Here is a 23,845-nt window from a genome sequence, read left to right as displayed (position 1 = left end):
TCACCTCACACAAGTCCAACCATGGCTGCAGCAGCTGCTTCTCGTACCCCAGGCGACCAAGCCCTGGTGAGTCTGCCCGTCTGCGACTCTGCTACTTCGGAAGCTAACCCGTGCAGTTCCCCACGCTACCCAGCGAGCTTATTTGCAACATCCTAGAGCTGCTCGACCCGCCCGACCTCGCCAAATTCGCCCTGACCTGCCGCTGGGGCTATGATCAGGCTATACCGCAGCTATGGAAGGACCTCGAGTTGAAGGACTGCTGGACGCTGCATCCTAGGAACACGCGGTTACAGCTCGCCAGTCTGAGATGTGAGACCGAAGACTCGGACGAACACGATGATACCCCGATAGTAAAGAAGCTGCTGGTCATCGCCCAGTATGAAACACCAGTCTCTTGCGCAGAATAGAGGGTTAACCTGCGCAGGAACCCCTTTGTTGCATCAAAGGTCCAGACGGTCCTGCACCGCTGCCATTTGCCCACGCCTAATATCTTCACCGAACTACCGCATATATCCTTCGAGGCGCCAGCGTTGTCCCGAGACGTGCGTACCCAGAAACTGCTACGAATGGCCATATGGAACATGACCAACGTACATACCTTACGCATTATATTTGGCCATTACCACCTGACCTATGGTCTGCTTTATGGCTTCCTCCACCCGCAGCGCCCGCGCGAGGTCCCGCTTAGGAAACTCTGGCTCGAAAGCTGCTCGCTCGCGTGCCCGGTACCTGGCCCTGCTGGCATGATCTTTCCCGACTTGTCGGGCCTCGAGTCCATAAGACTAAGAAGGCTGTCGTACCTCGACCATACTTTCACTCCAATGAGGTCGGCACTTGCACGCGGCAAAGCTGAGATACCCGGCCTTCAGACGACCTCGCAACAGCTTTATAATGGCATTGGAGGCGAGTATAAGACAACCCTTACAGAAGGTTGGTTTTACGAGAAACCGATATGGCAGGAACTGGTCGATTCCGAAGATGCATGCCGGTTCGATGATATAATTTACGATAGTATCCCTGGGGCGGAAAGAGCTATATACAAGGTCTCACATGAAGACAGTCCCCCCATGCCCCCTTCCGAGAAAGCTCTGCCGTCGTTTTTCCTGAGCATTCTGCTCCGTAATTCGTCGTTTACACTTGCATCGCTCAACCTGGATTGGCTTCTTACGTGGACCGGCCGAACTGAGGCTATGGCTCCGGAAATCTACCAGATACTGCGCTTTCTGAGCGTCTCCCGCTTCCCTAACCTCCGAGCTTTCCAGCTGCGCAATGCTGCCACCACCGAATATACCAAGGTCCCCGAAGACGTCTACTTGCTTGATGAGGCTGAATCGGAGGGTTCAGATGACGAGCGTCGTCCCGTCAAGTTTTTGAGCTTCATGGAAGCTCATCCGAACCTTCAGTGCCTTGCCTGGCCCATGTGTCGATTTTTCAGTCATAGCAAGCCGCATCCCGACGTTGCTGCGAGGGCCGACCGCGTAGTTGCGAACCTCTCCCGTACGTTGACAGAGCTACGAGTCGACTCGCAGTTCTCTCGGCACGTCGAGAAGAGGACGGACGAGTCCTCTCACGGCGAGGCGCTGAACTTGCGCACCCGGCGCCGCCGCTTCATCAGCGAGTTCGCGGCGCGCATGACCAGGCTCGAAATCATCAAGATGGAGGGCGGAATCCCGCTGGACGAGAAGCGCGAGACGGTGCGCGCGCTGCACCGATGCCAGCTCAAGAAGGTCGTCATGATCGGCGTCTCGTGCCCCATCGGCAACACCTGGGGCAACCAGAACGACTTCCACACGTGGCCGCTGTGGATGCAGCAGGGCTGGACGCTGGAGAATGAGGACCTCGCCGCGCTGACAAGCACGTCCAAGTCGGCGCTCACGCCTCCCGGCCCGGACTTTGTCTTCACGCCGCAGTACGGCTGGCCGGCCTCGTCGGTCATGACGCACACGCTGGCGTCGCTGCACGCGCCCAGCATCACGGAGCTCAAGTTCTGCGGCTACAACGGCGCGCCGATAATTTTCGCGCCGACGGGGCTGGCCGACGCGCTGCTCCGCCCGCTGCGCCATTTCGATAACCTAAAGGAGCTCGTCCTCAGCATGTGGATGCTGACGTTCTTTGACGGCTCCGACCGCGACCAGGAAGTCATTGCGTACTGGCTGAATGCGCGGGAGCCGTCGTCGACTGCGCTGGCGCTGCTGGACCTCCCCGACCCGGATTTGCCGGAGGAAACGAACACGGATGCTGACGGCTTCTACTCCTCGTCTTCCTCGTCCGCGGCCTCTGACGACGGGGCCGCGCCTGTGCAAACGCAAACGCAAACGCAAACGCAAGCGCACGCGCCCCTCCTCCACAACCACCAGCACCATCACCACCACCAGCACAACCAACACAACGCACCCCCACCCCCCGCCCACCTCATAAGCATAACAGGCGACCCACTCAACGGCCCGGAGCCCGTCCTCGCACTCGCGCCACTATCCTGGCCTCAACGCCTAGAAGCGCATTTCCGGCCCCAGGCGCTCGCGGCCCAGGTGGTGCGGCAGGTGGGGCCGCATTTGTCGGAGGTGGCGAAAGGAAGGGTAGGCGGCGTTAGGGTTCGCGCGAGTTTTTGCCTTAATGGCGATATTTTTGATTTGGATGTTAGGGTTGGGAAGGAGGGTGTGGGGGGTGGGGAGGGGGCGGGAGGGGTTGGAGGGATCGGAGGTGCTGGGGGGGTTGGGGTGGGCGGTGCTGGGAGTGGTGGAAGTGGTGTGGGTGGCGGTGGTGGGGAAGGGGAAAGGAGGTCCAGAGGTGAGGGATTAGGCAGGGATGTCTTGCTGGGGTTTAGGGGACCTTGCGAGGAGGGGGAACGGGAGAGGTGGTGGGGGAAGTTGAGGGGGAGGCGGTGGTTTTAGTGCGCTGCTTTTCTTTGGTTTTTGGTTTGGTTCGTTTGGGATGGGGTAGGTGGGGTGGAGTTAGGTGGGAGTTGCGGCGTATATAGAGTGGTGTGTGAAGGGGCGTGATGTTTTGATACCTAGGTAAGGTACCTGCCTATCTACTACGTACAGCTGCGGGTTGCACGCTTGGCTAGGCTGGGGGATAGCTATATAGTACAGTTTAAACAAAATAAATAAAACAAAACAAAACAAATAAACAAGGTAAGTACAGCGCAATCAAACACTAAAAAAACGATACGTCTATTCTCTAACACAAGAGAGTCTCTTAGCTCCATATATATATATATATATATAAAAGAACATTTATACTTACTTATACTTATTCCTACTACTAGTTATAGTTGGAGTTAGTTATAGTATAGTAAAGTTACTTGGCAGTTAACGCCTTCTCGTATATAATATAATAGTAATATAGGGAGAGAGGAGGGAAAGAGGGGGGAAAGAGAGGAGGTCTCCACCGTTATTTAGTCATATAAAGATTAGAATGGTATTTGCTATTTGCTGTAACTACGTACGACCTTACTGGTTCTTTTATTTAGATAGCGTGAGATAGAGACGTACATACACCAGAAACTTCACGCCCAACCCGCCCCAGCCACCAACCAACGGCAACAAGCAAAAAACCCCACTACTCACCCTCACCCAGCAAACATCCAAAACCAATCCAAACCAATCCAAACAAAGGATGCACTAATAAAACGTAAATTGGTATCAAACACCAGCAGCGCCCGCCGGCTCCAAGAGTAAAAGTAAAGTAAAAAGAACACACAACAACAACAACTATATAAAAGCCCCTCCCCACGCAATTCAACTCAACTCAACAGCCATATTACCACAGCATATCCTTCCTTACCAACACCGGCATTCAGAAACTTACTCCCCCTCCCCAGCCCATATCTCCCGTTCCTTACATACCCATACTGATCCACTTAACTTAGTCCTCGTCAAAGATCTGGTACGTATTCACGAGAATCGTGTCCACGACCTTGGCCTGCAAGCCCGCGTCGGCCATTTGGCCTCTATGCGGGCCCATCAAGCTCGGGCTGTACAAACAAATGGTCAGCACCACATCCAATAACAAAAGCAAAAGGGTATGGAGCAAATTAAGGAAAGGAAAAGAAAGGAAATGTCCACATACGCAAAACAAATCGCCAAATTCGTCGTGCTCATACGATTACTCGCGCTACGATCCTGCACGCGATTCAAATGCAGCACAAGCGCACGCAACGTCGCGTAATTCGGATCCGGAAGCGCATTGATAATGGCGTGCAAGCTATCGCGGCGCACAATGTCGTCGTCGATGCGCGCCGAGTCGATAAAGGCCTCGTAGTGCTCCTGCGTGAGCAGCGGGTCGGGCAGGTCGCGGAAGAACTGCTTTAGCAGGCCTGCGACGCTGTTGACGTCGTGGAAGAAGGCTTCCGGGTTACGGAAGTCGACGATTTCCGAGTCTGTCGTTGCTGGTGTGTGAGTTTTTGTTTTTGGTTGGGAAGTTTGGTGTTGAGGGGAGGGGTGGATGGCGCTTACCGTGGTCGAACATGGCTTTCATCGCTTGGATGTGCGAGTTCGTGCCTGGCACCCGGTAGATGCCTTCGGCGTCGAGGCCGAACAGGTCCACGGCCTGGATGCACTGGTACACGACCATGGGCACGGGGGTGCCGTCTCTGTGGAACAGCTCCTCCAACGTAATGCCAAACACCGGCTTGATCGGCGGCGCGTTAGCATACGAAGAAGCGTTAGTCACTGGCCCGCCAAAGCCTGCGCTCTTTGGCGGAGACATGCCGTAGCCATCGCTAGAGCCGTTGTAAGGCGGGTTCGACGACATTGGGTACGGCGGGGTTTCCCGCGTCGGCGAAGAGTAAGGGTTGTGTTTCGGACCATCCTGCGGCGACATAAGCGATTGTCCTGGCGCGGAATCATAGTTCAAGTATGATCCCCCAGCGCCGCTCTGCTGCTGAGGCTGAGACTCCATATGCGAGCCGGTATCAATAGGACCCAATTGGGGCGGCTTGGTATGCACTGGAGTTGCACTTGGCTGTGGCGGTGGCGCCAAAGTCTAACCTTTGTTAGACGAGTAAAGAAAACTCAAGTTAAAATGCTTACCGGGTGCTGCTTATACATGATTATGGGTGGCGAGGTGACTTTGCTGGATTGGCTCCTGATGTAGGATTGGAAATCCTTCTCATTGTCAACCCTGTAGACAATGTCCCTCAGACTCGACTGCGGTGGCTCGCCAGGGTTGTTGAGAGGCGCAACCAAAATGCCGTTGCCCAGAATGAGCTTTTCGTTGAAAGAAGCTGCAAGCGGCTTTGTGAGCAGTTACAGAACAGCGGTACACACGAAGCAAGCTTACCGAATTTCTGCAATTGCAGCGCGACGGCGGCATCACACTCCTTGGTCAAGTCGAGAAGAGCGCTCACCGCCTCGGGTCTCTGCTTGTCCACCAGTTCCTGCCTCAACATCTGTGCGTTCTGCACCTTGGCCGCGTAATCCTGGTCCGCAGCCTGCAGCTTGCGGTGTAGATCTTCCTCGTGTTGCTGCGCGCTCTTGGGCCCCTTGATACCGAAAACCCTACCGGCGCTCTTGTCGCCGGTCCTGACCTTGTCGTAGTCTTCGGCCAGAGAGTCGTACTTCGACTTTGCCTTCTCCATTTGCGCGATCGCGTCCGAGACCTTTTTCTCGTTTGACAGTCCAGTCTGCTTCCACGTCTTGCGCCCTTTTTCCATGTTGCTGCACAGCTCGTTCAAGTCCTCGTGCATCTGGTGCAGCGACAGCGCGAACTGCATGCCGTTCTCGCCCATGCGTTCGTGGAGCCGGGTGGCCTCCTCGAACTGGGCGGCATAGGTGCCCTGGCGGACTTCGTTGCGGCGCAGAGACTCATGGGTGGAGCGGCAGAGCTTCTTGATGCCCTGCGCCTGCTCCTCCTCGAGTCTGGAGCGCTTGTTGAGGAAGCCGGAGAAGTCCTAGGCGCCAAGGGTCAGTGGTGGTCGTGGTGGTCGTGGTGGTGGCCGGGAACCCCCGCGCGCGCGCCTTGCGACATACCCTGGCGGATGCGATACTTTGCTTCAGGCGGGTGAGCAGCGTAGTCAATCCGATCTGTGAAGGTTAGAAGTGTGTCGTATGTGGCGCAGGCTCGGGAGAACGCACGTCAGAATACAAGACCTCGTCGACCTTTGTGATGGGCTCGTTGAAGGCGGGGCCATGGTTGTTGTTGTTGTTGCTGTTGTGCTCGACACTGTTGGGAGTGGAGCCGGAAGGCGAGGGTAAGTCGTGCGAAGGGTCCATTGCAGGTTGGTGTTTTGGGGTGGAGAGTCGGTCAGGGCGGAATTGCCTGTCGTGGACGCGCCGACTGTGGAGGCGCACAGGGCTGAGCCCACGCACAGATCACTCAATGACGAACTCAATCTCCGCTGCTGCCCGTCACGAGATAGTTAGATCCCATCCCATCTCGGAAACAAACATCTTCAACAAAACAAAACCATGCCTGACGCAGATTCCCTCCCCCGCCCTTCTCCCGCTCTGCGTAAGGTCTCACCGCCCCACCTTCACCCTCGATACTGACCTTCTCGCAGCCTCGGAAGTCGTCCAGTGCCTGGAAAATGCCCGCTTCGTAAGGCACCAACTCCCACAGCTACACGACGTCGTGCCCAAATATAGCCAGCTAACCCCGGATGCGCAGCTCCACCTCGCGACCTCGTCGCCCGACGCCGTCCCACACATCTCGCTCATGAACTACACGTACCTGGCGACGACGCCCTTCTCCAACACGCCGCAAATCGTCATGACGACGGAGCCGACGTCGCACAAGACGGACAACCTGCGGCGCAACCCGCGGGTCTCGCTACTAGTGCACGACTGGGTGTCGACGCGGCCGCCGACGCTGTCGTCGTCAGGCCGCGAGGGCAGCCCGCCGCCAGCCGGGGGTGCGGCGCGCTCGCGCAGCTCGCTGGCCACGCTGCTGCTGGGCATCAACTCTGCGGCGCTGTCGCGCATCTCGGCCACGATCAACGGCGACGCCGTCTTCGTGCCGCATGGCTCCGACGAGGAAAAGTGGCTCAAGGCCCGCCATCTCGAGAACAACACGTTCGGCAACGAGATGGACGACCCGGCTGCCGGCGGGGGGCCCGACCTCTTCGGCACCAGCCCCACCGCTATGCACAGTGGTGATGGCGGCCGGCTGCGCTGGGTCGAGGGCGAGGAGGTCAAGGTCGTCGTCGTCAAGATCAAGGACGGCAGGATCTCGGACTGGAAGGGCCAGGTCACGGACTGGAGCATTGCTGACGCCAATGGTGCTTCTGCCCCGCCGCTTGTCAACGGCTTTTGAGGCGGCGGCGGAGCAATGTGTTGCTACGAATACATACTTAGTTAAGCAGTCTCGGTTGCTGAAAACCGACTATAGTGGGTTTAAAAAACACGCTTCAGTGCAAGCGCGGGAAAACTAGGCGCAAATCAGGGTCTAATCTATCTATCGGGGCGGGCAGGCGACAGGGCGGGGGTGATTGCGGGCAGTCTTGGCGTCGGATGTTTAATAACGCGGTAGATCAGGCAGGCAGGCAGGCTCGCTCGAGGAGTCACGAAAATGAAAAACGAAAACGACATGACTACCATTTGGTCCCTTTTGGCGCTGACTGTTCAACGTGCGACGTTACTCTCATTACCTATAGGAGTACTGAGAAAGCGGTGGAAACAGCCACTCGACACCTACCCGGCTAAGTATGCCGATAAACAATAAACAACAAACGCCTTTTTTTTTTTTAATTTTTTTTTTTTATTTTTTTTTTTAACAACTCAACTGGAAGCTCCCGTTGCTGCCCCGCTCAAACACTGTCACTAGGTATGTCACCAATCTCACCAGCAACAGCACCCCCAAGCTACAAGCCATAACTCCCAAACCAAGCCCCCACACGGAAAGAACAGCCCCCACGACCAACCCGATGGCAGGTCCCCATCGACACGAACACGGCAAGCACGGTTCCCAAAAAGAAATTAGGCCACGCCGCCACGGCTTGTTGGATGGGTGTACGCATCGCCGCTCCGCAGCGCATGTGATTCATGAGGAGGCACTCGCATTGCAGTAGCTGATAGCTGAGAAGTAGCTAGGTAGCTATCCAGTGAGGGCGTGGCGTGCACTGTGCTATATATTGGGTGGTACAAAAGCAGTGCTCGCGCCTCGACTTTTTGGTTTTGGTTTTTGGAGAGCGGGGCTTGGCTTGTGTGAGTGGGTATGGCAGGGTTTGTGTTGCGCCCTTGTTGTCGTTGTTTGTGATTGGTCTTGGGTTCTTTCTGCTGCGCTGCTGTACGGGTATTGTTCCGTCTTTGGGCGTTGGTGAGGGGAGCGACTTCTGCGTGGCGGTAGGCTGGCACGGGTATCCGTGTGTGTGTGTGTGTGTGTGTGCGCGCGGTTCTCGCGCAACCCGCGGAGCTGACTGACTGACTGGGTGGCCGGGCGAGCGTGTACTTTGCGCGTCGGTGGCGGCGAGGGTATGCTCTTTGGCTGGTAGGTAGGTTGCGTTTTGCGGCGACAGGTCGGCGGGCCATTGAGGCTATATGTGGGGAGGGGGAGAGGTAGCGTCGTAGGCAGGCAGGCAGGCAGGCAGGCCAGCTCGAGGCGCAAGTTCTCCCTCTTCTTTCTCGCTTTCGGCACCATCGTGCTTTTGCGCTTCTTCAGCCTCTGCAATCCCCGCCTCCGCAACTTGCTCCTCACCCCACCACCGCCGTCTTAGCCGCCTCGACTTCCTCCTCTCCTACTCCCTCCCCCACACCCTCCTCCTCATCTCCCCTATCCGCAGGCCTCCGATCCAAAACCCCCAAATCCACGCCCTCCTCCCCCGCCACACTAGCCACAACGCCCGCCCACCTAACCAGCGCCGGATGCGCCGCCGCGACCGTCTCAAACGTGACCTCCCCCACACCCTCACCCTCACCAACACTAAACCTCCACACGCCCTCCGCATCAAAATACTCCTCGCCGCACAAAACCCCGACATCGAGCTCCCTCCGCGCATCCCTCACCCTATCCCTCGCAACCTCGAACCGCTCGCCCCCAACCCCCCGCAACGCAACCGCCACCCCTTCAAGCACGCCCAGCAGCCACCCCGCGCGCAGCCCTAGCACCGCGCCGAGCGGGTACCCCTCGTCGAAGCCGGCCTGCACGTGCGCGCTCTTGCTCGATGCGATCCCGTCCCGGTACCCCGCTGTGACGTGCACGCTGCGCAGGCGCGGGATATCCGAGACGGTGCGGCGGGCAGACGGGGCGTCATTGTCGCCATTGGCGTCGGCATTGGCGTTGCTCCGCTGCTGCACCCCACCATCGTCGTTGTCGTCGTCGTTGTCGTCAGAGGAGTCGCCAAACACGTCGTCGAGCCGATGCTGCACCGCAGGCGGCTCCGGCGCCGCTTCGTCGCCGAAGATGTCGTCGAGCGCCGTCGCTGTTGCGCTGGTGGACGCGGGTGCGGGCGTGCCGCCTCTGCTGCCGTTGCTGCCAAAGGGCGAGGTGGGCGAGCGGTCGCCGGCGGCTGTGGCTTCGCGGAGCATGGTGCGTGGATGCGTGGGTGAGTGGGTAGGTAGGCGATCGATTATTCCGCCTGGAGATATATATGTATATATCTCTCTCGTGGACGCGAGACGCGTCTCGTTCGAGTGTGCAGGAAGCGTACTGTATGCGGGCGTAGGGGAAAAGCAATTCGATTGCAGCACCTGTGGCGCGGAGAATATGTTTAGGTAGTGTAGTTATTTGCTTCTGCGGCGTTTAGACCCCGCCAAAGAATTCTGCCGCGAGCGAGTGAGTGAGCGAATGGGCTTATCGATAAGCCCGCAGCAAGTACAAGAAAAAGGAAAAAAAAGTGCAGGCGACAGGCAGCGGCAGGGATTATCTGCGCCCACGCGACAGAGCTGCAGCGTGACGTCGTGGCCGATACCCCCCTGGCTCTGATCCACCTACTGTACCTACCTACTGAGGCGCAGCGCAGCGCAAGTATTGGTACCTGACGATGAGCTGCGGCATAAAAAAAGAAAAGGAAAAGGAAAAAAAGGAAAAAAGGAAAAAGACTTCAATCAACAGAAAAGTCCTCTCTAACAAACACAAACAACTACATGTGGGCTATTTGATACTGCACTGTCGAGTCGCGCTTTGTCGAGCCAAAGCACACACGAGCCACGAAGCGCGCGTCGTGACGACGAGCACAAGTCAACAGGACAGAGAAAAAAGCATCAACGTACTCGTACCTACGCACCCACCTACCTACATAGTAGAGTACTCGCATATAGAAACGCACAAGGGAGCGCAGTAGAAGCGAGCTAGACACCAAAGGGGCAATAATCGAGCGAGCGCTAAGCATAGGCGGGGCAGAGGGGACTCCCTAGCGTCGAAGGTTCTATCCCACCAGGAGCAATAAGATTGGCCACCAGGCAGGCCAGACGAGTCGAGTCAACCATGATACTGCTCATCCGCACACATGCGCGCCGCCGCGCTGCACCGCACCAAGGAAGCTGGTCGGCGGGCCCGTCCGTAAACTTTGTACGCGGCGGACCGACGAGCAAAGCTGCGCCGGCTCCTACAACAATATGGCGTAGGTATAACAGGCGCGCGACCGGAGCGCTGGCTCCAACGGCGCAGCACCTGCTTCTCGCACATCGCCTCCTTGCTCGCTCCCTCGTCTTGTCTACTCGTACCTTCTCTTGTCGTTGCAGCTCGCCATGCCTGGAGCTATCGCCACGCTGCTCCTGGCTGCCCTCCCGCTCCTGGCCGGCTACCTCTATGTCGAGTTGCGCCGGATCCGCTACCGCCAGTTCGCTGATATCCCTAGCCCCCCGACGAGCTTGCTCTGGGGACATGGCAAGGCTATCGCGGATGCGTACGCTAAAGGCGACATCAGGCGGCACTCTGGTGCGTGGTGTTGCGGTTGCACTGTCCCACCCGCCGCCCTCATCATCAATCATCTCATCTTGACGTGATAATGGCGGCACGGCGGACACTGCTTCCGCGTATTCCCATTGTACTCGAGTACCCGAGTCGGCCAAAAGCATTGACTGACGGATTAACTCAAGACTACGTCTTCCACGAAATCGCGAAAACGCTGGGTGTGCCGCCGATGGTCATGTTCGACCTGCGCCCCTTCTACTGGGCCATCTGCGTCATCACTTCGCACGAGGTGGCGGAGCAGGTCTCCCGGCCCTCGAAACTGCACCCTTATAGCACGCCCAAGTCGCCCACGATGAGGTAAGTGTGTGATGATTAGTATTCCGCCAACCGCCGAAAATTTGATGGCTAATGATCGCCAAGGCAACTGGACCCTCTAATTGGCGAGCATGCCCTTATCCACAGACAGGTGAGCTAGGTCCCACAATTTTTTCATTTTTATCTCTTCTCTTGCGTCCGTCTCAAGCTCGTCCTCTTGCCCGAGCCAATGGGAGGCTCTCTGAGCATATCAATTGTCCTTGCGTATTTCATTCGTGTAGATAGGCGAAGATCCTCAGTTTGGGCACGTTGTGCGGAACTGGTCTGTTTTGCACGTAAGCAACAATCTCCACTCCACTATCATTCCCATACCATATTGACCAAAAATAGATAATGTCCAGTTCTCTGGATGCCAGTGAGAGTTGATAGGATTTGCCGTGACTGAGAGGATCCCACGATCCCCCCTTAACGACATACTTCAGAAACTTGGTATCTGACTCTGCTGGTGCTTGTAGGGAGAAGAATGGAAATCCCTGCGCAAGCGTTACAATGCCGGCTTCGCGCCTCAGCATCTAATGACTCTCTTGCCGCAGATTATGGACAAGACGAAACAGTTCGTTGCCCGACTAGACAATCTCGCTCGCAAGGGCGAAGAATTTGGACTCGATGGCCTATGCATTGATCTTACCTTTGACATTATCGGCATGTCACTGAAGCCTCCCACGTTAGCGTTGCACTGCCGCTAACAGATCTTCAGGGGCTGTCACCATGGACGTGGACCTCGACGCGCAGCGGCCCAGAGAAGAGCAGAGCGAAATCGTGCGATACTACCGCGATCTTACGACGTCGTATACGGCGGACGGCAACGAAATGGGCTTCACCTTCAACCTCAAGACCTTGTGGCAGCGAAGGAAGCTTGCGCGTCTGGCCGACCAAGCCATCAAAGACGCCGTCCGTCAAAAGTTCCAGGAGATCCAGGAAAGTGAGGAGACTCAAAAGACGCGCAGTGTCCTCGCCCTCAGCCTCCGCGACGTCAAAGAGCTGACACCGCATGTGCTCCAAGTGACAGCTGACCAGATCAAGTCGTTCCTGTTCGCTGGTCACGACACCACTAGCATCATGCTGCAATGGACGTTTTACGAGCTTTCTCGTAGTCCCAAGGTCATGGCAAAGCTCCGTGCTGAACTCTACTCTGTCTTTGGTCCAGCGACGGATTACGAGTCCATGGCGGAGATTCTGGTGTCCAGGGGCGAGTGGGCAATTAACCAGCTGACCTACACCTCGGCCATTATCAAGGAGATCCTCCGCCTGTATCCACCCGCAGGCTCCGCGCGCAGAGTGCCGTATGGCGATGGATTTTTTGTCACGTTGCCTGACGGCAAGGAGGTCTGTCTCGATGGCGTTGTCCTGTACAACTGCCAATACATGATTCATCGCGATCCCGCGATATATGGCGAGACAAAAGACGATTTCGTGCCTGAACGCTGGCTAGACGACCTTAATACGTCCGCAGATGACGACGTCCCCGAGAAACATGGCAGCGGGGAGGGCAAGGTACCCGCTAGCGCTTGGCGACCGTTTGAGAGAGGTCCTCGTAACTGTATAGGGCAGGAGCTGGCAAACCTAGAGGCCAGAGTTATTATAGCAACTGCAGTCCACAGGTACGACTTTGTCAAGGTTGGGACTGGCGAGCTGCGACGCGATGAAGACGGAAAGCTGGTCGTCAATGCCAAGGGCCAGTACGAGGTGGAGCACGAGCTGTTTAATGTAGGCACCCGCGACTTCCCCGCAACGTGTAACGATGATGCTGACGGGCGTAGACACGACAGGTGACGGCTAAGCCGGTTGACGGCATGCGTATGCGGGTGGGATTCCATCAGGACCAGTCTTAGGTGGACTCGAAGAAAAGAGTTGACTGAGGTAGAAATAAAATTGAAACGTCGACTGCAGTCATTTTTAGCGGAGCGGATAGGGCTGCTCGCAATCCCCGGAGGGACCTGAGTCGTCGGACGTACGTGGTAGGTGTTTCGAGCAAGCGGCGGGACCTAAAACGTCATGGGCTTCGGTCAGTCTTCGATGGGAGGCCGTGCAGCCATGTGGCCGGCATGGACGGGTCGAGACGAGGAGAAGGGCCGCCATGATGGAAGAAGCGAAACCGGCAGATGACGAGTTGTTGCAGGGCGTGTCACGTAGATGTCTGGAGCACCGGCCAAGTCGGAGATTAAGTGGTGGTGCACATTCGGCCTCGTGATGCAGACTCTCACAGGGGATCTGCACCGATCTGCTCGCAATCACCGACTTATCGCGTGGCAGAGGGTGGGCCAGCGCGAGCTGAGCAGCCCCTGGGATCCTCGTCGCGTGGGCGTGGGCCCCTGTCGTGCAGAAAAAAGTGTGAGTGATCCAAGGGTGGTTTAGGTACTGCTAGTGCTAGCCAGCCGCTTCGGGCCAGCGGCTCTCGCCAAAACAAATCGTGCGACGGGCCTGGCTTTCGTTAGTGGTCCTGGCCCTGGCAAGGCTGGAGGGCGCCGTTTGATTTGCGAGAATCACTGCCGAGCACCTCTGACTCGCCATTACGTGCAGGCCTACCCGCCTGCATACACTTAACCTTTGCAACAACCGCCAATGCCCTGCGCTCCGGCGCGACGCTGTCCGCAGCCATGGACTCGTTGACCGACTTTGCCTGCCTGCCTCTCTTCCACCCCATTCTCTATGAAAAGGAGGCCCTGAAGCTCAAGGAGGGCCAGAGTGAGGAGGGCCTCGACGAGACCTTGCGCAACCAGGCCGTTGCCGCCGGAATTGAGGTTGCTGAACTGGACAAGACTGTGAGCTTTCGCCGCACACGAAGCCGCCCTGCATTAGCGCTGACTGACCCCTCCCAGGTCGCCCAGCTCAACCGCCTGAGCATCACCATTTCTCCCGTTCGCCGCTCCTCGGTCTCTGGAGATACCCAGGGCTCTTACCCGTCCGACGTCACCACCCCGGAGTCGCCATGCGCCAACGACAGGCTCGACAGCGCCTCCTTAGCCTCGAGCGCAATGTTTTCCACCTCACCTCCGCCTTCTACTCCTGCGAGCAATCGTTACTCTCGCTTTTCCGGCAGTGGTTTCTCTTCGATGCGCGCCAGTCTCAAGGACAAGCTCAGGAAGCAGTCAACGCGCCTGCGCGGAAGATCCACAGGGTACGTATCTTCGCCCTGTCCTTGCGATTCAGCATAGCGCGCGCCGAGCTGAGCATCGCAATGCCTAACTTGTCGCTTCCCAAGATCCAATCATGGTTTCGCCACGATGGCCCGCTTCAGCGGTCTCTTTTTCTCCCTTTTTGCATCTTCTTCGGTGAATAAGCCATACTGACCGAACTGCCTCTAGTCGCGAAGATGAGTCTGCTATAGTGTCGACTAGACATGAGAGACCAGAATATTCCAATCGTTTCAGCAGTTATGTCGGGGGGCGCGGCATCCATAGAACAGTCCAAAACAGAGACGATTCGGCCAGCTCGGCCACCGACATTGACGTGCACTCACTTGCTTTGATGGATCCCTCGAGGCCTTCAAGCAGCGATTCGCTCGTTGCTCCCCAAGCCACCCTGAATGGAACGATCTCGGACGCCCAGCGAACTGCGCTGAAACTCGCAATGGAGAGCCCGAGCTTTGCAAAAATGTGGGCTGAGTACTGCAAGATGTTCGAGCGGATCTCCTCCTTCGAAATCAAACAAAGGAACCTCCTCCAGTTCTATGAGAAATTCTCTGAGACAACGTTAGCTAACCAAAAGCGCGAATGGAAGGAGATGATAATCCAAAAGGTAAGCCTCAGACGAAACTGTTATGAGACACTAGGGAACATGGCTGATACACGAAGAAACAGAACACCAAGGAGATGGACGACGTCAATAGGAGACAAGCAGGAGAGCAATTCTCCCTCTTCAGAACCCAGCAAAAGGCTCATGAAAACAGCATGAATGCTCTGAAGCATATGAAGAGATACTGCAGCGGTTCGACAGTTGCTGATTTGCAGAAAAGGAGAGTTACAGAAGAGGACAAGAAAAGACTCAAGGCTCAGGAAAAAGCTCACCAAGACTTGGAAGTAAAGCACCAGAACGCAATGGTGTCTCTCGAACAGCGACAGGAAAAGGAGAAGAAGGATAGGCTGGAGGCTCATGAAAAAGAGTGGAAGAAATTTGAAGAGACTACCATGGAGGCTTCTGTTGCCTTGCGGAGGATCTGCCGAGATCTGGAACGTCAACTCAACGATCTCATCCGGACCAGGCGTCTTCGTGCGATCCAGCGCTGGAACCTCGATGTCCGTCTTTGGGAAAAGAACGCCCCTGAGGATGTCGACGTTCCGTCCATGGAGGACATGCCCAACATCCCCTGGCCGGACCGACTCCAGGCGGAGACATTTGCGACTCGATCATCGAGCATCTTAGACACGTACATCACCTTCAACAACCTGCCGCCCGTTGTTTCTCTCAGGGCTTCATCGATGAACAACACTACCGAACAGTCGACCTGATCACCTGCGCCCGCGCGGCGAATGGGCAGGCTGAAATGAAAGTCGAAACGAAATAGCTTTGCATAGCGACTGGAGTTTTTATGCTGGGACATCGGACACCCGATTTCACGTGGCTTTTTTCCTTTGCTGATACCCCCCGGCTGCTTCCGGGATCTGCTGATACCCATGGGCATATAGTTCGTCTTTCTTTGCGCAAAAGGTCGCCACAGATAAAAACGGCGACTTTCTTCTTCTTCTTAGATGGCTGCGGAATGGAGATGGTCCTTTGCTAGGTGTGGCGGGATGCTTAATTGCCTTTTTTCTTCTTTTTTTGCTTTTTTGCTTTGCTTGCTTGCTTTAAGAGATCTTCGACGACCAACAAGGACCACTGCAGGACGAGTCAAACTTTTTTTTTCTTTGTGTTTTGCTTTGCTGCTGATGGAAAAACGCTCCAAGTTATGAAGACAAAACCTCTCTAATGACCACACATAAAGTTACGCCTGATGGCGGCATGCTTTAAGACGACGGGGCAGGCTCCGGCCACGGAGCGTAAGCCGTGGAGCGTAAAAGTTTCCTTTGCGAGTCCTATGCGTGCATTAATTGTCGGCCTTGTTCCTTGTTGTTTCGTCTTTCTTCTTCATTTCTCTTATTTCTTGCGTGTCTTTTCCCTCTTTTTCGCAGACGCCGTTTGCGTTTGCGTTTGCGTTCGTGTCTGCGTTTGTGGCTGCGTTTGCCCGTAATATATGGACGTGGGTAGGTAGGTGCTTGGTGCAGCAGCTTTCGACGCTTGGACTTTTGACGTTGACGTTGCGGTTGCGGACGTTTGGCTTGGCTTGGCTTTGTTCGCGCTGCTGTTGTTGTTGCTGCTGCTGCTGCCTTCCATGGGTCTTTCCCTCTTTCCTGTTCATTGTTTTTTCCTTCTTCCTACGGTCCTGACCCATTGCCGGTTCCTTGTTTTTTTTTTTTTTTTTTTTTTTTTCGCGCGCCGCATCGTATTGCATCGGCACCCCTAGCTCTGTCATCACCTACCGTGGGCTCTCATTAGGTTACCACGCTAGGCACGCACGTAGAAGCTGCCGGCTCAACGCTGCCCATGCCGCGTTGCAGCGACGACGACACGGGCCCCTGCGCGCGCGCACCCATGTAGGTAGGTAGTCTCGGCTCAGGACACACCGTAGCAGCAGCGCCACACGCGGCGTAGGCTCAACATCAACGGCGAACGAACCCGCGGTTCAGCGAAAGGTGTTGAAGCTTGCTCAGTAGGTTCGACAATGCGATGGCGAGGCCTGGCGTCTGCCTGCTGCCAGCTGGTATTGCTCACGGGGCCTGGAGAGACTAACGCGCAAGCAAGCAAGGCTGACGCTCCAGCTTTGGACGGCTTCGCGCCTGCGGATTGCTTGCTTGCCCGCTTGCGTGCGTGTTGTGTACGGCTCTTCCGTGCCGAAACTCCTGGATAGATGGTTCGCGTCAAGTGAAACTGTAATCTGTACTGGAGGCACTTTCTTCGTTCTGCGGTGCTGACGACAGGGCGCTGGTTCAAGTTAACGACCTAACGAACGAACTCATGACGTTTGCTGCGACTGGGGCACTGACTTAAACTACCTAACTCTCGCTCTCGCTCTCGCAATAGCAGCACCTACTGCAACCATTCATACCTAACTAGACACATCCGACAAGCACCGTCACATAGAAATAGACATAGACACACCGATAGAACGCAACAAGAACCAAAACCCTCGCCGTCAAGCATTAAAACCAAAGAAACAGGCATCAATCGTAATCTACTAACTCGTACAGGGGATATCAAAGGAAAGAAAGCCCACCCAGTCAACATCCAACATCTCAGAACAAACAAACAGACATTAACCCCTCCACCACCCCCCCGCACGCCTAGCACGCATCCCCCGGACACGCAACATTGGAGCCATACTTATCGCCCGAGATGCCGGCAATCTGAAAAATAGCATTGACGACGCCGCCGATGCCCTCGCCCGAAATCAGGCCCGCCGCGATGGCGTACCCGTAGATGGCGAACGACTCGGGATGTTTCTTGGCCCAGTACCAGGCTGGGACTGCGCCCATGATCATGGCTAGGCCGTAGCTGAGGGGAGTTAGAGAGATAGGATGAGTTTTTATTTTTGTTTTATTTTTTTGGGGGAAGGGGTCAAGAAAGAGAGGGCTTACTAGGTCTGTGGCAGGACGAACGCCAGCGCTATGCACATCATGTTGGGGTGGTACGCGCGCATCCATTCCCACTTGCCGGTCCAGACAAAGTGGCGGACAAGCACCATCGCGGAGCCGAAAACGGCAAATACGATAGCGAAGATGCCGGACGAGGTCGGGATCGGGAACTCTGGATCCGTGACGGCGACGGCGACGGCGCGCCACGCGGAGACCGAGGGCGCAGAGAACGTGCAAGACGCGGCCTCGGCGTCCAGAATACACGGGTACGCGGTGGCGAAGAGGACGAACATGCCGGGGGCGAGAAATATGGCGACGATGGTGCCGACGCCCTGCGCGATCCACTGCTGGATCGGCGGGGTGCGCAGCAGGAAGCCGACGCGGAAATCGGCGACCAGGTCCGTGGACTGGTTGGCGCCCATGTTTGCGATAGCACCGCCGAGCAGGTTGAGCTTCTGGGCGTGGGCAACGGCCCAATGCTCGCCCTTGGTTGCGCCACCGAGGACGATCTGGGAGGCCTTGGAGGCCGCGGTCAAGGGAGTGGTATCTGTGACACCGGTGCACTGGATGGCGAGGAGAGAGAAGAAGAAGGCGAGGAAGACGGAGAGGATGGACATGCCAACTGGCATGTCGAACTCGACGCCCATGACGACGCAGGTGCAGATGATGCTGAGGACGAGGCCGGGCAGCCACATCCACATCTTGACCAGGTCCTTCGGGTCGGCCGGGTCCTTGGCCATGTCCTGATCTGCCTCCGACGCGGTTTCCTTGGGTCCGCTGGTCTGCTTGCCGGCGGCGCGGGAGATGGCTGCGCCGACGCCATAGCAGGCGCGCCAAAGGGCTCGGAAACCGATGGCGAAGATGCGCCACTGCATGGCGAGCTCGGTGAAGGAGACCGCAATCATGCACAGGACGCCGGGCCAAAGGAGCCAGTACCGGGGGCTGGGCGTGTACTTGTTGGAAGCACTGGCGCCGAGGGACGCGAAGCTCATGTAGTCCTTCCACTTGGGGTCTTCGGATGCTTGCACACCGAAAGCGGCGCCGTTATGAACAAGCGCGGGGCCGATAATCGCCCAGGCAAGGATACTTCCGCCGTAGAAGGAGAAGGCAACGTTGAGACCGACGAGCATGCCGGAGCCGATGAAAGCAGGGGTAAACTCGATCAGCCAGCCCCAATTCTCCACGTGGATGGCGAGGTTCTTGTAGTCGCCCCAGATGAAGAACCAAGTGAAGATATGCCAGTCCCAGAGGATGCCGGTGGCATACTGGGAGACGACGCGCAAGATGATGGCAGCAGCAAACGAGTAGCCCAGGGCCTTTGTCTTGAGCTTGGCAATGGCCGCTCCCGAGACGGCCTCGTGCATGGAGCGGATGGTCATGGCCGTGGCCGAGGCCGTGGGGAAGATGAGGTTCAGCTCGCGCGCGACATGGATAACGAAGAACTTGCGCAGCGGTGTGGCGAAGAAGAACCCAAAGTAGCCACCGACGGCGGTGAGGGAAACGATGCGCCAGAAGTCCTTGGAGGGCGTGGACACCAGATTCAGCTGGTACAGCGCGGGGTACGCGGAGACGAAGACGTTGGAGAGACCGCCCGAGGCCGTGGCCGCGGTCTGGATGATGTTGTTTTCCTTGGGGCCGAAGCCGCCGCCCAGGATAGGAAAGTTCTCAGCAAAGGCGGTGGAGAAGAACTTGATGACAGCGAAACCGAGAATAGCCTATGAAAGCGTTAGCGGGAGAGAAACTAGGCGGTTGGTTCAAGCGGGGCAGCAGTATACGCACGCCGAACAAGTTGGCAGTGAAGGTCCAGCCGGTCTTCAAACCGAGATAGACGTTTGAGGCGTTGACGAGGGCGCCGCAGATGCAGCCCATGACGACGGCGCGGATGGTGAGGACGCGGTCCCGTTCCTCAGGGAGATCGTCGAAGGGGACGAAGGGGTCTGGCTCCGGGATTGGCACTTCCTCTTCCGACACCTGGACGGATTTCGTCTCGCCGATAGCCGCGTCTTTGGTCATTGAGTCATCGTGCGGGTAGATGGTCTTTTCTTGCTCTGGCACACTGCGTAACAGGTCAGTATGGTCGTTTGGCTTGGGCTTGGGGATTGCGTACCCGTCGCCGACTTCGACGGTGTGGTCGATGGTCTCGTTGGCGTTCATCTTGAAGAGCCGCGGCCAGACAGTGGCAGTGACAGTGACGCTTCAAAGCGCAAAAAAGGACGAACAAGCCCTAAGAATTGGGCTGAACAGGAAACTTTGTGTTTCTTACACAAGCACAAGAGCCTCGAAACACGAGAGGGAAGGGGAGACAAAGAACCGTCAGGGTCGAGGGCCCAGGGACTAGATAAATAGCACAACCGCCCACACACAAAGGCGGGCAAGCACACCTGCAGCGCGGCACGCATCCCAGGCAAGCAGAACCCCGGTATCGCAGCTTGCAGCCCCGACGGCGCGGTTGTCTGCATAGAAGGGCGCTAGAAGCGCCTGCGTGGGGTCGAGAGTCACCAGCCGCGTGAATACGAGAGCGCCGCGATAGCGGACGGATAACGGTTGCGGCCTACCTAGCTGCAGGCATTGGCATTGGCATGGCGAAGCAAGACAAGATAGCCCGATTCGGCAGCCCCCGGCGGGGCGCCATCATGCAATGCTCGCACGATCGCAGCGCCGATAATATATCCATGCGAGCGGATTGGACGACTCGACCGTGGTTGAGGGGGCGCGAGTCGTGAGTCGTGACCCTGTTGGGCTTTGTCGGAGTCGTTTGCGCTTTGCGGCTCTCTGGGAAAGCTTGGCTTGGCTCGCTGTTGGCGTTAGGTGTGGGTATGGATGTCGCGCCGGCTATTGTGTAGGTACCTTAGTAGCTAGCTACATGGCTGGCTGGATAGTGCGCGGCCTGGCGGGTCTTGGGTCGGGCACGGGTGGGGTGCGAGAGGCGAGAGGCGAGAGGCGAGAGGCGAACTCCGCGGCGTGAGGTGTGTGACTGTTTGTCGTTGAAGCTCGTTGTTGTTTGTTTGTGGCTGACTCCTCGCTTGGTGCAGAGCAGCGATAACGAGCACGCGACACCCACCCACAGACACTCCTAGGAACTGCCGACGCGATACGCACGCGATACGGCCGTGCCATACCGTGCCATGGAGTGCCGCTATCGCAGCGCAGCTTTTTACCCACAACCCGTCCCCGTCGCCGACCCCAATACGGGTCCGTTCCGCAATCCTGCCTTTATCTCTGCCCGCGCGCCACCTGCTGTACTGTCCGCTGCCGCCGCCGTGCCGTTGATCCTGTGGAGAGACGGTTCGAGAGTGAATTCACCACCAATCATGCCCCGTCGTGGGTGGCTGGTTTGGTTTGGCATGTCATTGTTGCTTTTTCGCGCCTGGTGAGGCACGGCGGTCATGGGGTTATTTCTGGTTGCAGTCCACTCCTACTCCTAGCAGTAGCTGTGTTGCCATTGGCGGCGTCTCGCCGTCGTAGATACTCATAGAGTACAAGTTTGTTTGGTTTTTGCTCTACATGTTTTCAGAGGAGTATGGTTACATGGGCGCAGCGCCTCGTTGCATCGTCAACGAGAGGATGTGGGTGCAACAGCCTGCAGATCACTGCGCCACTGCGGCTGGCTTCCGTCTCTTCTCTACACACACGCACCCCCGCTCATCAATCGCCTGCGGCCTAGTTCAGTTGCGGTCCAGCTTGCCTCGCCAGTCGCCAATGTGATCAGAGATGATCTTCGCCGCTCGCGCTGGCGTGTGGTTCCTGCCGAGGGCCTCGACAAAGTCGCCCTCGGGATCTGCGGGGCATGTGGCATTAGCGCGCGCTGTGCTTAGCTTCTAGACGCATAGCCCGTGTCCGGGGTACGTTGTGATCGGGGTTGCGGGCCTGGTCCGTACTTACCCATCAGGTAGAAGTAGATGCTGTGATCGACCAGGTAATCCTGGCCGGGCTTGACGTCCGACGGCGTCGAGAAGTAAACTCGGTAGGCCTTGCAGACGGACTTGACGGCCTCGTACGTGCCCGTCAGCCCGATCATGTCCGGGTGGAACTCGGCCAGATACGTCTTCATGACTGCGGGCGTGTCGCGCGCCGGGTCGCAGGTGATGAAGATGGGCCGCATCGTGTTGCCACTGATCTCCTTCACCTGATCAATCATCTCGGCCATCTTGTCCAGCTCCTCGGGGCAGATGTCAGGACAGTGGGTAAAGCCGAAGTACACCTGGTATCGTAAGCCCAAATTCAGCCATTGTTCGTGGCGTACGGCAGAGACGATCTGCAAGATAGCTGCTGTCACTGTAGGGCATTCTTGTGCTCGCTTGCACGGTTACACCAACCACACAGCGCCTGCCGAGGCATCACACAAAGATCTCGCCCGCACTCCAAAGCATCTTGCAAAACGAGGTTCCTCGCTACTGCCTTCTACCTTGCGTAGGATTTGGTGTCACATACCAGCGCGTATTTGCCCTTCATGTCTTCGTCGGTGAACCGGTTTCCGTTCTGATCGACAAGATCAAAGGCGCCACCGACCTTCGGCCTGCCCATCCCCTTCGTCTGGTCCGCAATGCGCTGCCGTTCTATCCTCGCCTTCTCATGGCGGAAATAAGCGATCAGGCCCGCGCCGACCGCGAAGAACAGACCCGCGGCTTTCAACGAGAACGGCTGCATCCAGAGTCAGTGAACCATCCGCACAGCGCGGGCTTGCGACCACGCAGCAGGCCATTCCTCCACCTGCGGTCATGACTGACCCCGGATTTGTGTCGCGACTTGGCCTCCTGCACCGTCTTGTAGCCGGACCGGGGCGAGCTCGAAAATGCGCGGACGCGCTGCTGCTGCTGCTGCCTCAACGGAGCTGAAGCCGGGTTCCTGGGAGCTGTCCGCGCCGAGTAGGCACGCGTCGACGAGGCATTGAGGCATGGCGAAGCAGTGACGGCGCGGCGCGTCGCGCCGGCAGCTGCGGTTTTCGAGTGCGTCGCGTTGCGTAGGGCTGAGACCCAGGCGCCGGATCGGGAGACGCTTGCTTGGGCCATGGTCGCGGAGACGGGCTATGGCAGGGTGAATTGAAGAGATGACTGGAAGGAAAGTGAGTTGAGCGGACAGCGAATGTCCGCGGCGGATGCCCGCAAGGGAAAACGTCGGCCGCTGAGCTCATCGCACCACCATGACTCGACGAGGCGTCACGTGCTTTGGCGTTTAAGTGAGCGCGTCTCGCAGTCGGTCACATATCAACCATACCTCATGTACGTTCCAATCCATGTCTGTGTCTGTTTCATCAAGAAGTGTTGAAATTCGGTTCAGATCCATTGGATTCCATCCGTCCAAGTGGCGACTATAAAAAACGCGCCAGCATTCATCGTCTGGTCTCTTTACTTCTCCATTCCATCTTCTCCACCTCTCAAATCACAATCATGGCGTCATCCACCACATCCGCCGATGCTCCAAGCAATGAAGGCCTTTCGCTCCCCTTCAACGCTCTCAAGGACTCGCTGAAGGGGCTCATCACCGCCCTTGAAGCAGAGCAGAATTTCGAGCAGCAGGAGCAAATGCGCAGCGGCAAGGTCTTCTTTATGTGGGACTTTGTGTCCAACACGGCGCGCATGCTCGAGAACCTCCACATCACGCCCGACCGCTTCGCGGCTGAGAAGGCCGAGCAAAAGTCCGACATCATGCAGCGCTGCATGTTTGCTGATGTCCTCTTCAATGACACCACTGGCAAAATGACGCTGATGTGCAGTGGTGACACGACCGAGTTCGGCCAGCATGTCAAGAGGGCCAGTGCTGATTGCCAGCAAAAGGCGATGCAGTGGGGTGAAGCCGAACGCGTCCTGGGTTAGTGACGGAATTGGATTCGTGTTTCGTATTGGGATTGTCGTTGTCTTGCTCGAGTTTCGTTGTTTGGATTGAAGTCTCGTTTCTATTGGGTTGGATGCAAAACGAGCTGGACGCTGCTACCTAACCCTATGAACTGTTTTCCCTGGACCAACCAAAAGCAACAAATTCGGATTCCTCAAGATGACCGCCATAGACGGCATCCGTCTGTAATTCTTCACAGAGAAACGCGTCGTTTTAGAAATTTTCTTTCTTTTTTTTTT

At 56.9% G+C, this 23,845-nt stretch overlaps 12 protein-coding genes across 12 annotated transcripts; 6 read left to right on the top strand and 6 right to left on the bottom strand.

Annotated features, from left to right (window-relative positions):
- Positions 1-21: 21 nt before the first annotated feature.
- K452DRAFT_348888 (uncharacterized protein) lies at positions 22-3,131 on the top strand (the record flags this gene model as incomplete). The annotated part of the gene is made up of 6 exons (XM_033545564.1): positions 22-66; positions 117-376; positions 410-2,138; positions 2,169-2,655; positions 2,744-2,747; positions 2,825-3,131. 6 exons carry the CDS (start codon positions 22-24, stop codon positions 2,889-2,891), a joined length of 2,592 nt encoding a protein of 863 aa, XP_033402055.1. The 3' UTR covers positions 2,892-3,131.
- Positions 3,132-3,454: 323 nt separating this feature from the next.
- Positions 3,455-6,236, bottom strand: K452DRAFT_283623 (uncharacterized protein). Its single transcript, XM_033539800.1, has 7 exons — positions 6,078-6,236; positions 5,973-6,026; positions 5,284-5,893; positions 5,034-5,227; positions 4,458-4,986; positions 4,072-4,381; positions 3,455-3,976 (listed from the first exon to the last, which is right to left on the bottom strand). The coding sequence occupies exons 1-7, from the start codon at positions 6,213-6,215 to the stop codon at positions 3,868-3,870; spliced, it is 1,944 nt and encodes a 647-aa protein (XP_033402054.1). The 5' UTR covers positions 6,216-6,236; the 3' UTR covers positions 3,455-3,867.
- A 174-nt stretch (positions 6,237-6,410) lies between these two features.
- Positions 6,411-7,254, top strand: K452DRAFT_324301 (uncharacterized protein; the record flags this gene model as incomplete). The annotated part of the gene is made up of 3 exons (XM_033544698.1): positions 6,411-6,453; positions 6,503-6,540; positions 6,610-7,254. 3 exons carry the CDS (start codon positions 6,411-6,413, stop codon positions 7,252-7,254), a joined length of 726 nt encoding a protein of 241 aa, XP_033402053.1.
- Positions 7,255-7,553: 299 nt separating this feature from the next.
- Positions 7,554-8,549, bottom strand: K452DRAFT_109260 (uncharacterized protein). The gene has a single exon (XM_033535005.1). It carries the CDS (start codon positions 8,466-8,468, stop codon positions 7,917-7,919), a length of 552 nt encoding a protein of 183 aa, XP_033402052.1. The 5' UTR covers positions 8,469-8,549; the 3' UTR covers positions 7,554-7,916.
- An 81-nt stretch (positions 8,550-8,630) lies between these two features.
- Positions 8,631-9,464, bottom strand: K452DRAFT_305284 (uncharacterized protein; the record flags this gene model as incomplete). The annotated part of the gene is made up of 1 exon (XM_033542883.1): positions 8,631-9,464. The coding sequence occupies one exon, from the start codon at positions 9,462-9,464 to the stop codon at positions 8,631-8,633; it is 834 nt and encodes a 277-aa protein (XP_033402051.1).
- Positions 9,465-10,625: 1,161 nt separating this feature from the next.
- On the top strand, positions 10,626-13,030 carry K452DRAFT_340986 (uncharacterized protein; the record flags this gene model as incomplete). The annotated part of the gene is made up of 6 exons (XM_033545353.1): positions 10,626-10,815; positions 10,977-11,148; positions 11,212-11,257; positions 11,622-11,808; positions 11,864-12,873; positions 12,927-13,030. The coding sequence occupies 6 exons, from the start codon at positions 10,626-10,628 to the stop codon at positions 12,996-12,998; spliced, it is 1,677 nt and encodes a 558-aa protein (XP_033402050.1). The 3' UTR covers positions 12,999-13,030.
- Positions 13,031-13,832: 802 nt separating this feature from the next.
- Positions 13,833-15,734, top strand: K452DRAFT_109210 (uncharacterized protein). The gene is made up of 4 exons (XM_033535004.1): positions 13,833-13,928; positions 13,986-14,284; positions 14,472-14,904; positions 14,961-15,734. Exons 2-4 carry the CDS (start codon positions 14,142-14,144, stop codon positions 15,612-15,614), a joined length of 1,230 nt encoding a protein of 409 aa, XP_033402049.1. The 5' UTR covers positions 13,833-13,928; positions 13,986-14,141; the 3' UTR covers positions 15,615-15,734.
- On the top strand, positions 15,735-16,122 carry K452DRAFT_109169 (uncharacterized protein). Its single transcript, XM_033535002.1, has one exon. The coding sequence runs from the start codon at positions 15,855-15,857 to the stop codon at positions 16,053-16,055; it is 201 nt and encodes a 66-aa protein (XP_033402048.1). The 5' UTR covers positions 15,735-15,854; the 3' UTR covers positions 16,056-16,122.
- K452DRAFT_109200 (uncharacterized protein) lies at positions 15,903-16,740 on the bottom strand. The gene has a single exon (XM_033535003.1). It carries the CDS (start codon positions 16,613-16,615, stop codon positions 16,190-16,192), a length of 426 nt encoding a protein of 141 aa, XP_033402047.1. The 5' UTR covers positions 16,616-16,740; the 3' UTR covers positions 15,903-16,189.
- A 416-nt stretch (positions 16,741-17,156) lies between these two features.
- K452DRAFT_109136 (uncharacterized protein) lies at positions 17,157-20,254 on the bottom strand. Its single transcript, XM_033535001.1, has 4 exons — positions 19,882-20,254; positions 19,554-19,830; positions 17,778-19,489; positions 17,157-17,694 (listed from the first exon to the last, which is right to left on the bottom strand). Exons 1-4 carry the CDS (start codon positions 19,926-19,928, stop codon positions 17,484-17,486), a joined length of 2,247 nt encoding a protein of 748 aa, XP_033402046.1. The 5' UTR covers positions 19,929-20,254; the 3' UTR covers positions 17,157-17,483.
- An 877-nt stretch (positions 20,255-21,131) lies between these two features.
- K452DRAFT_348880 (uncharacterized protein) lies at positions 21,132-22,783 on the bottom strand (the record flags this gene model as incomplete). The annotated part of the gene is made up of 5 exons (XM_033545563.1): positions 21,132-21,552; positions 21,657-21,975; positions 22,206-22,415; positions 22,502-22,626; positions 22,648-22,783. 5 exons carry the CDS (start codon positions 22,781-22,783, stop codon positions 21,440-21,442), a joined length of 903 nt encoding a protein of 300 aa, XP_033402045.1. The 3' UTR covers positions 21,132-21,439.
- Positions 22,784-22,995: 212 nt separating this feature from the next.
- On the top strand, positions 22,996-23,845 carry K452DRAFT_283614 (uncharacterized protein). Its single transcript, XM_033539799.1, has one exon. The coding sequence runs from the start codon at positions 23,162-23,164 to the stop codon at positions 23,585-23,587; it is 426 nt and encodes a 141-aa protein (XP_033402044.1). The 5' UTR covers positions 22,996-23,161; the 3' UTR covers positions 23,588-23,845.

Source organism: Aplosporella prunicola (genome assembly GCF_010093885.1).
Source record: "Aplosporella prunicola CBS 121167 unplaced genomic scaffold K452scaffold_3, whole genome shotgun sequence".
Classification (NCBI taxonomy): domain Eukaryota; kingdom Fungi; phylum Ascomycota; class Dothideomycetes; order Botryosphaeriales; family Aplosporellaceae; genus Aplosporella; species Aplosporella prunicola.
Note: the sequence above shows the minus strand (reverse complement) of the source record. Positions and strands in the feature narration are given on the sequence as shown.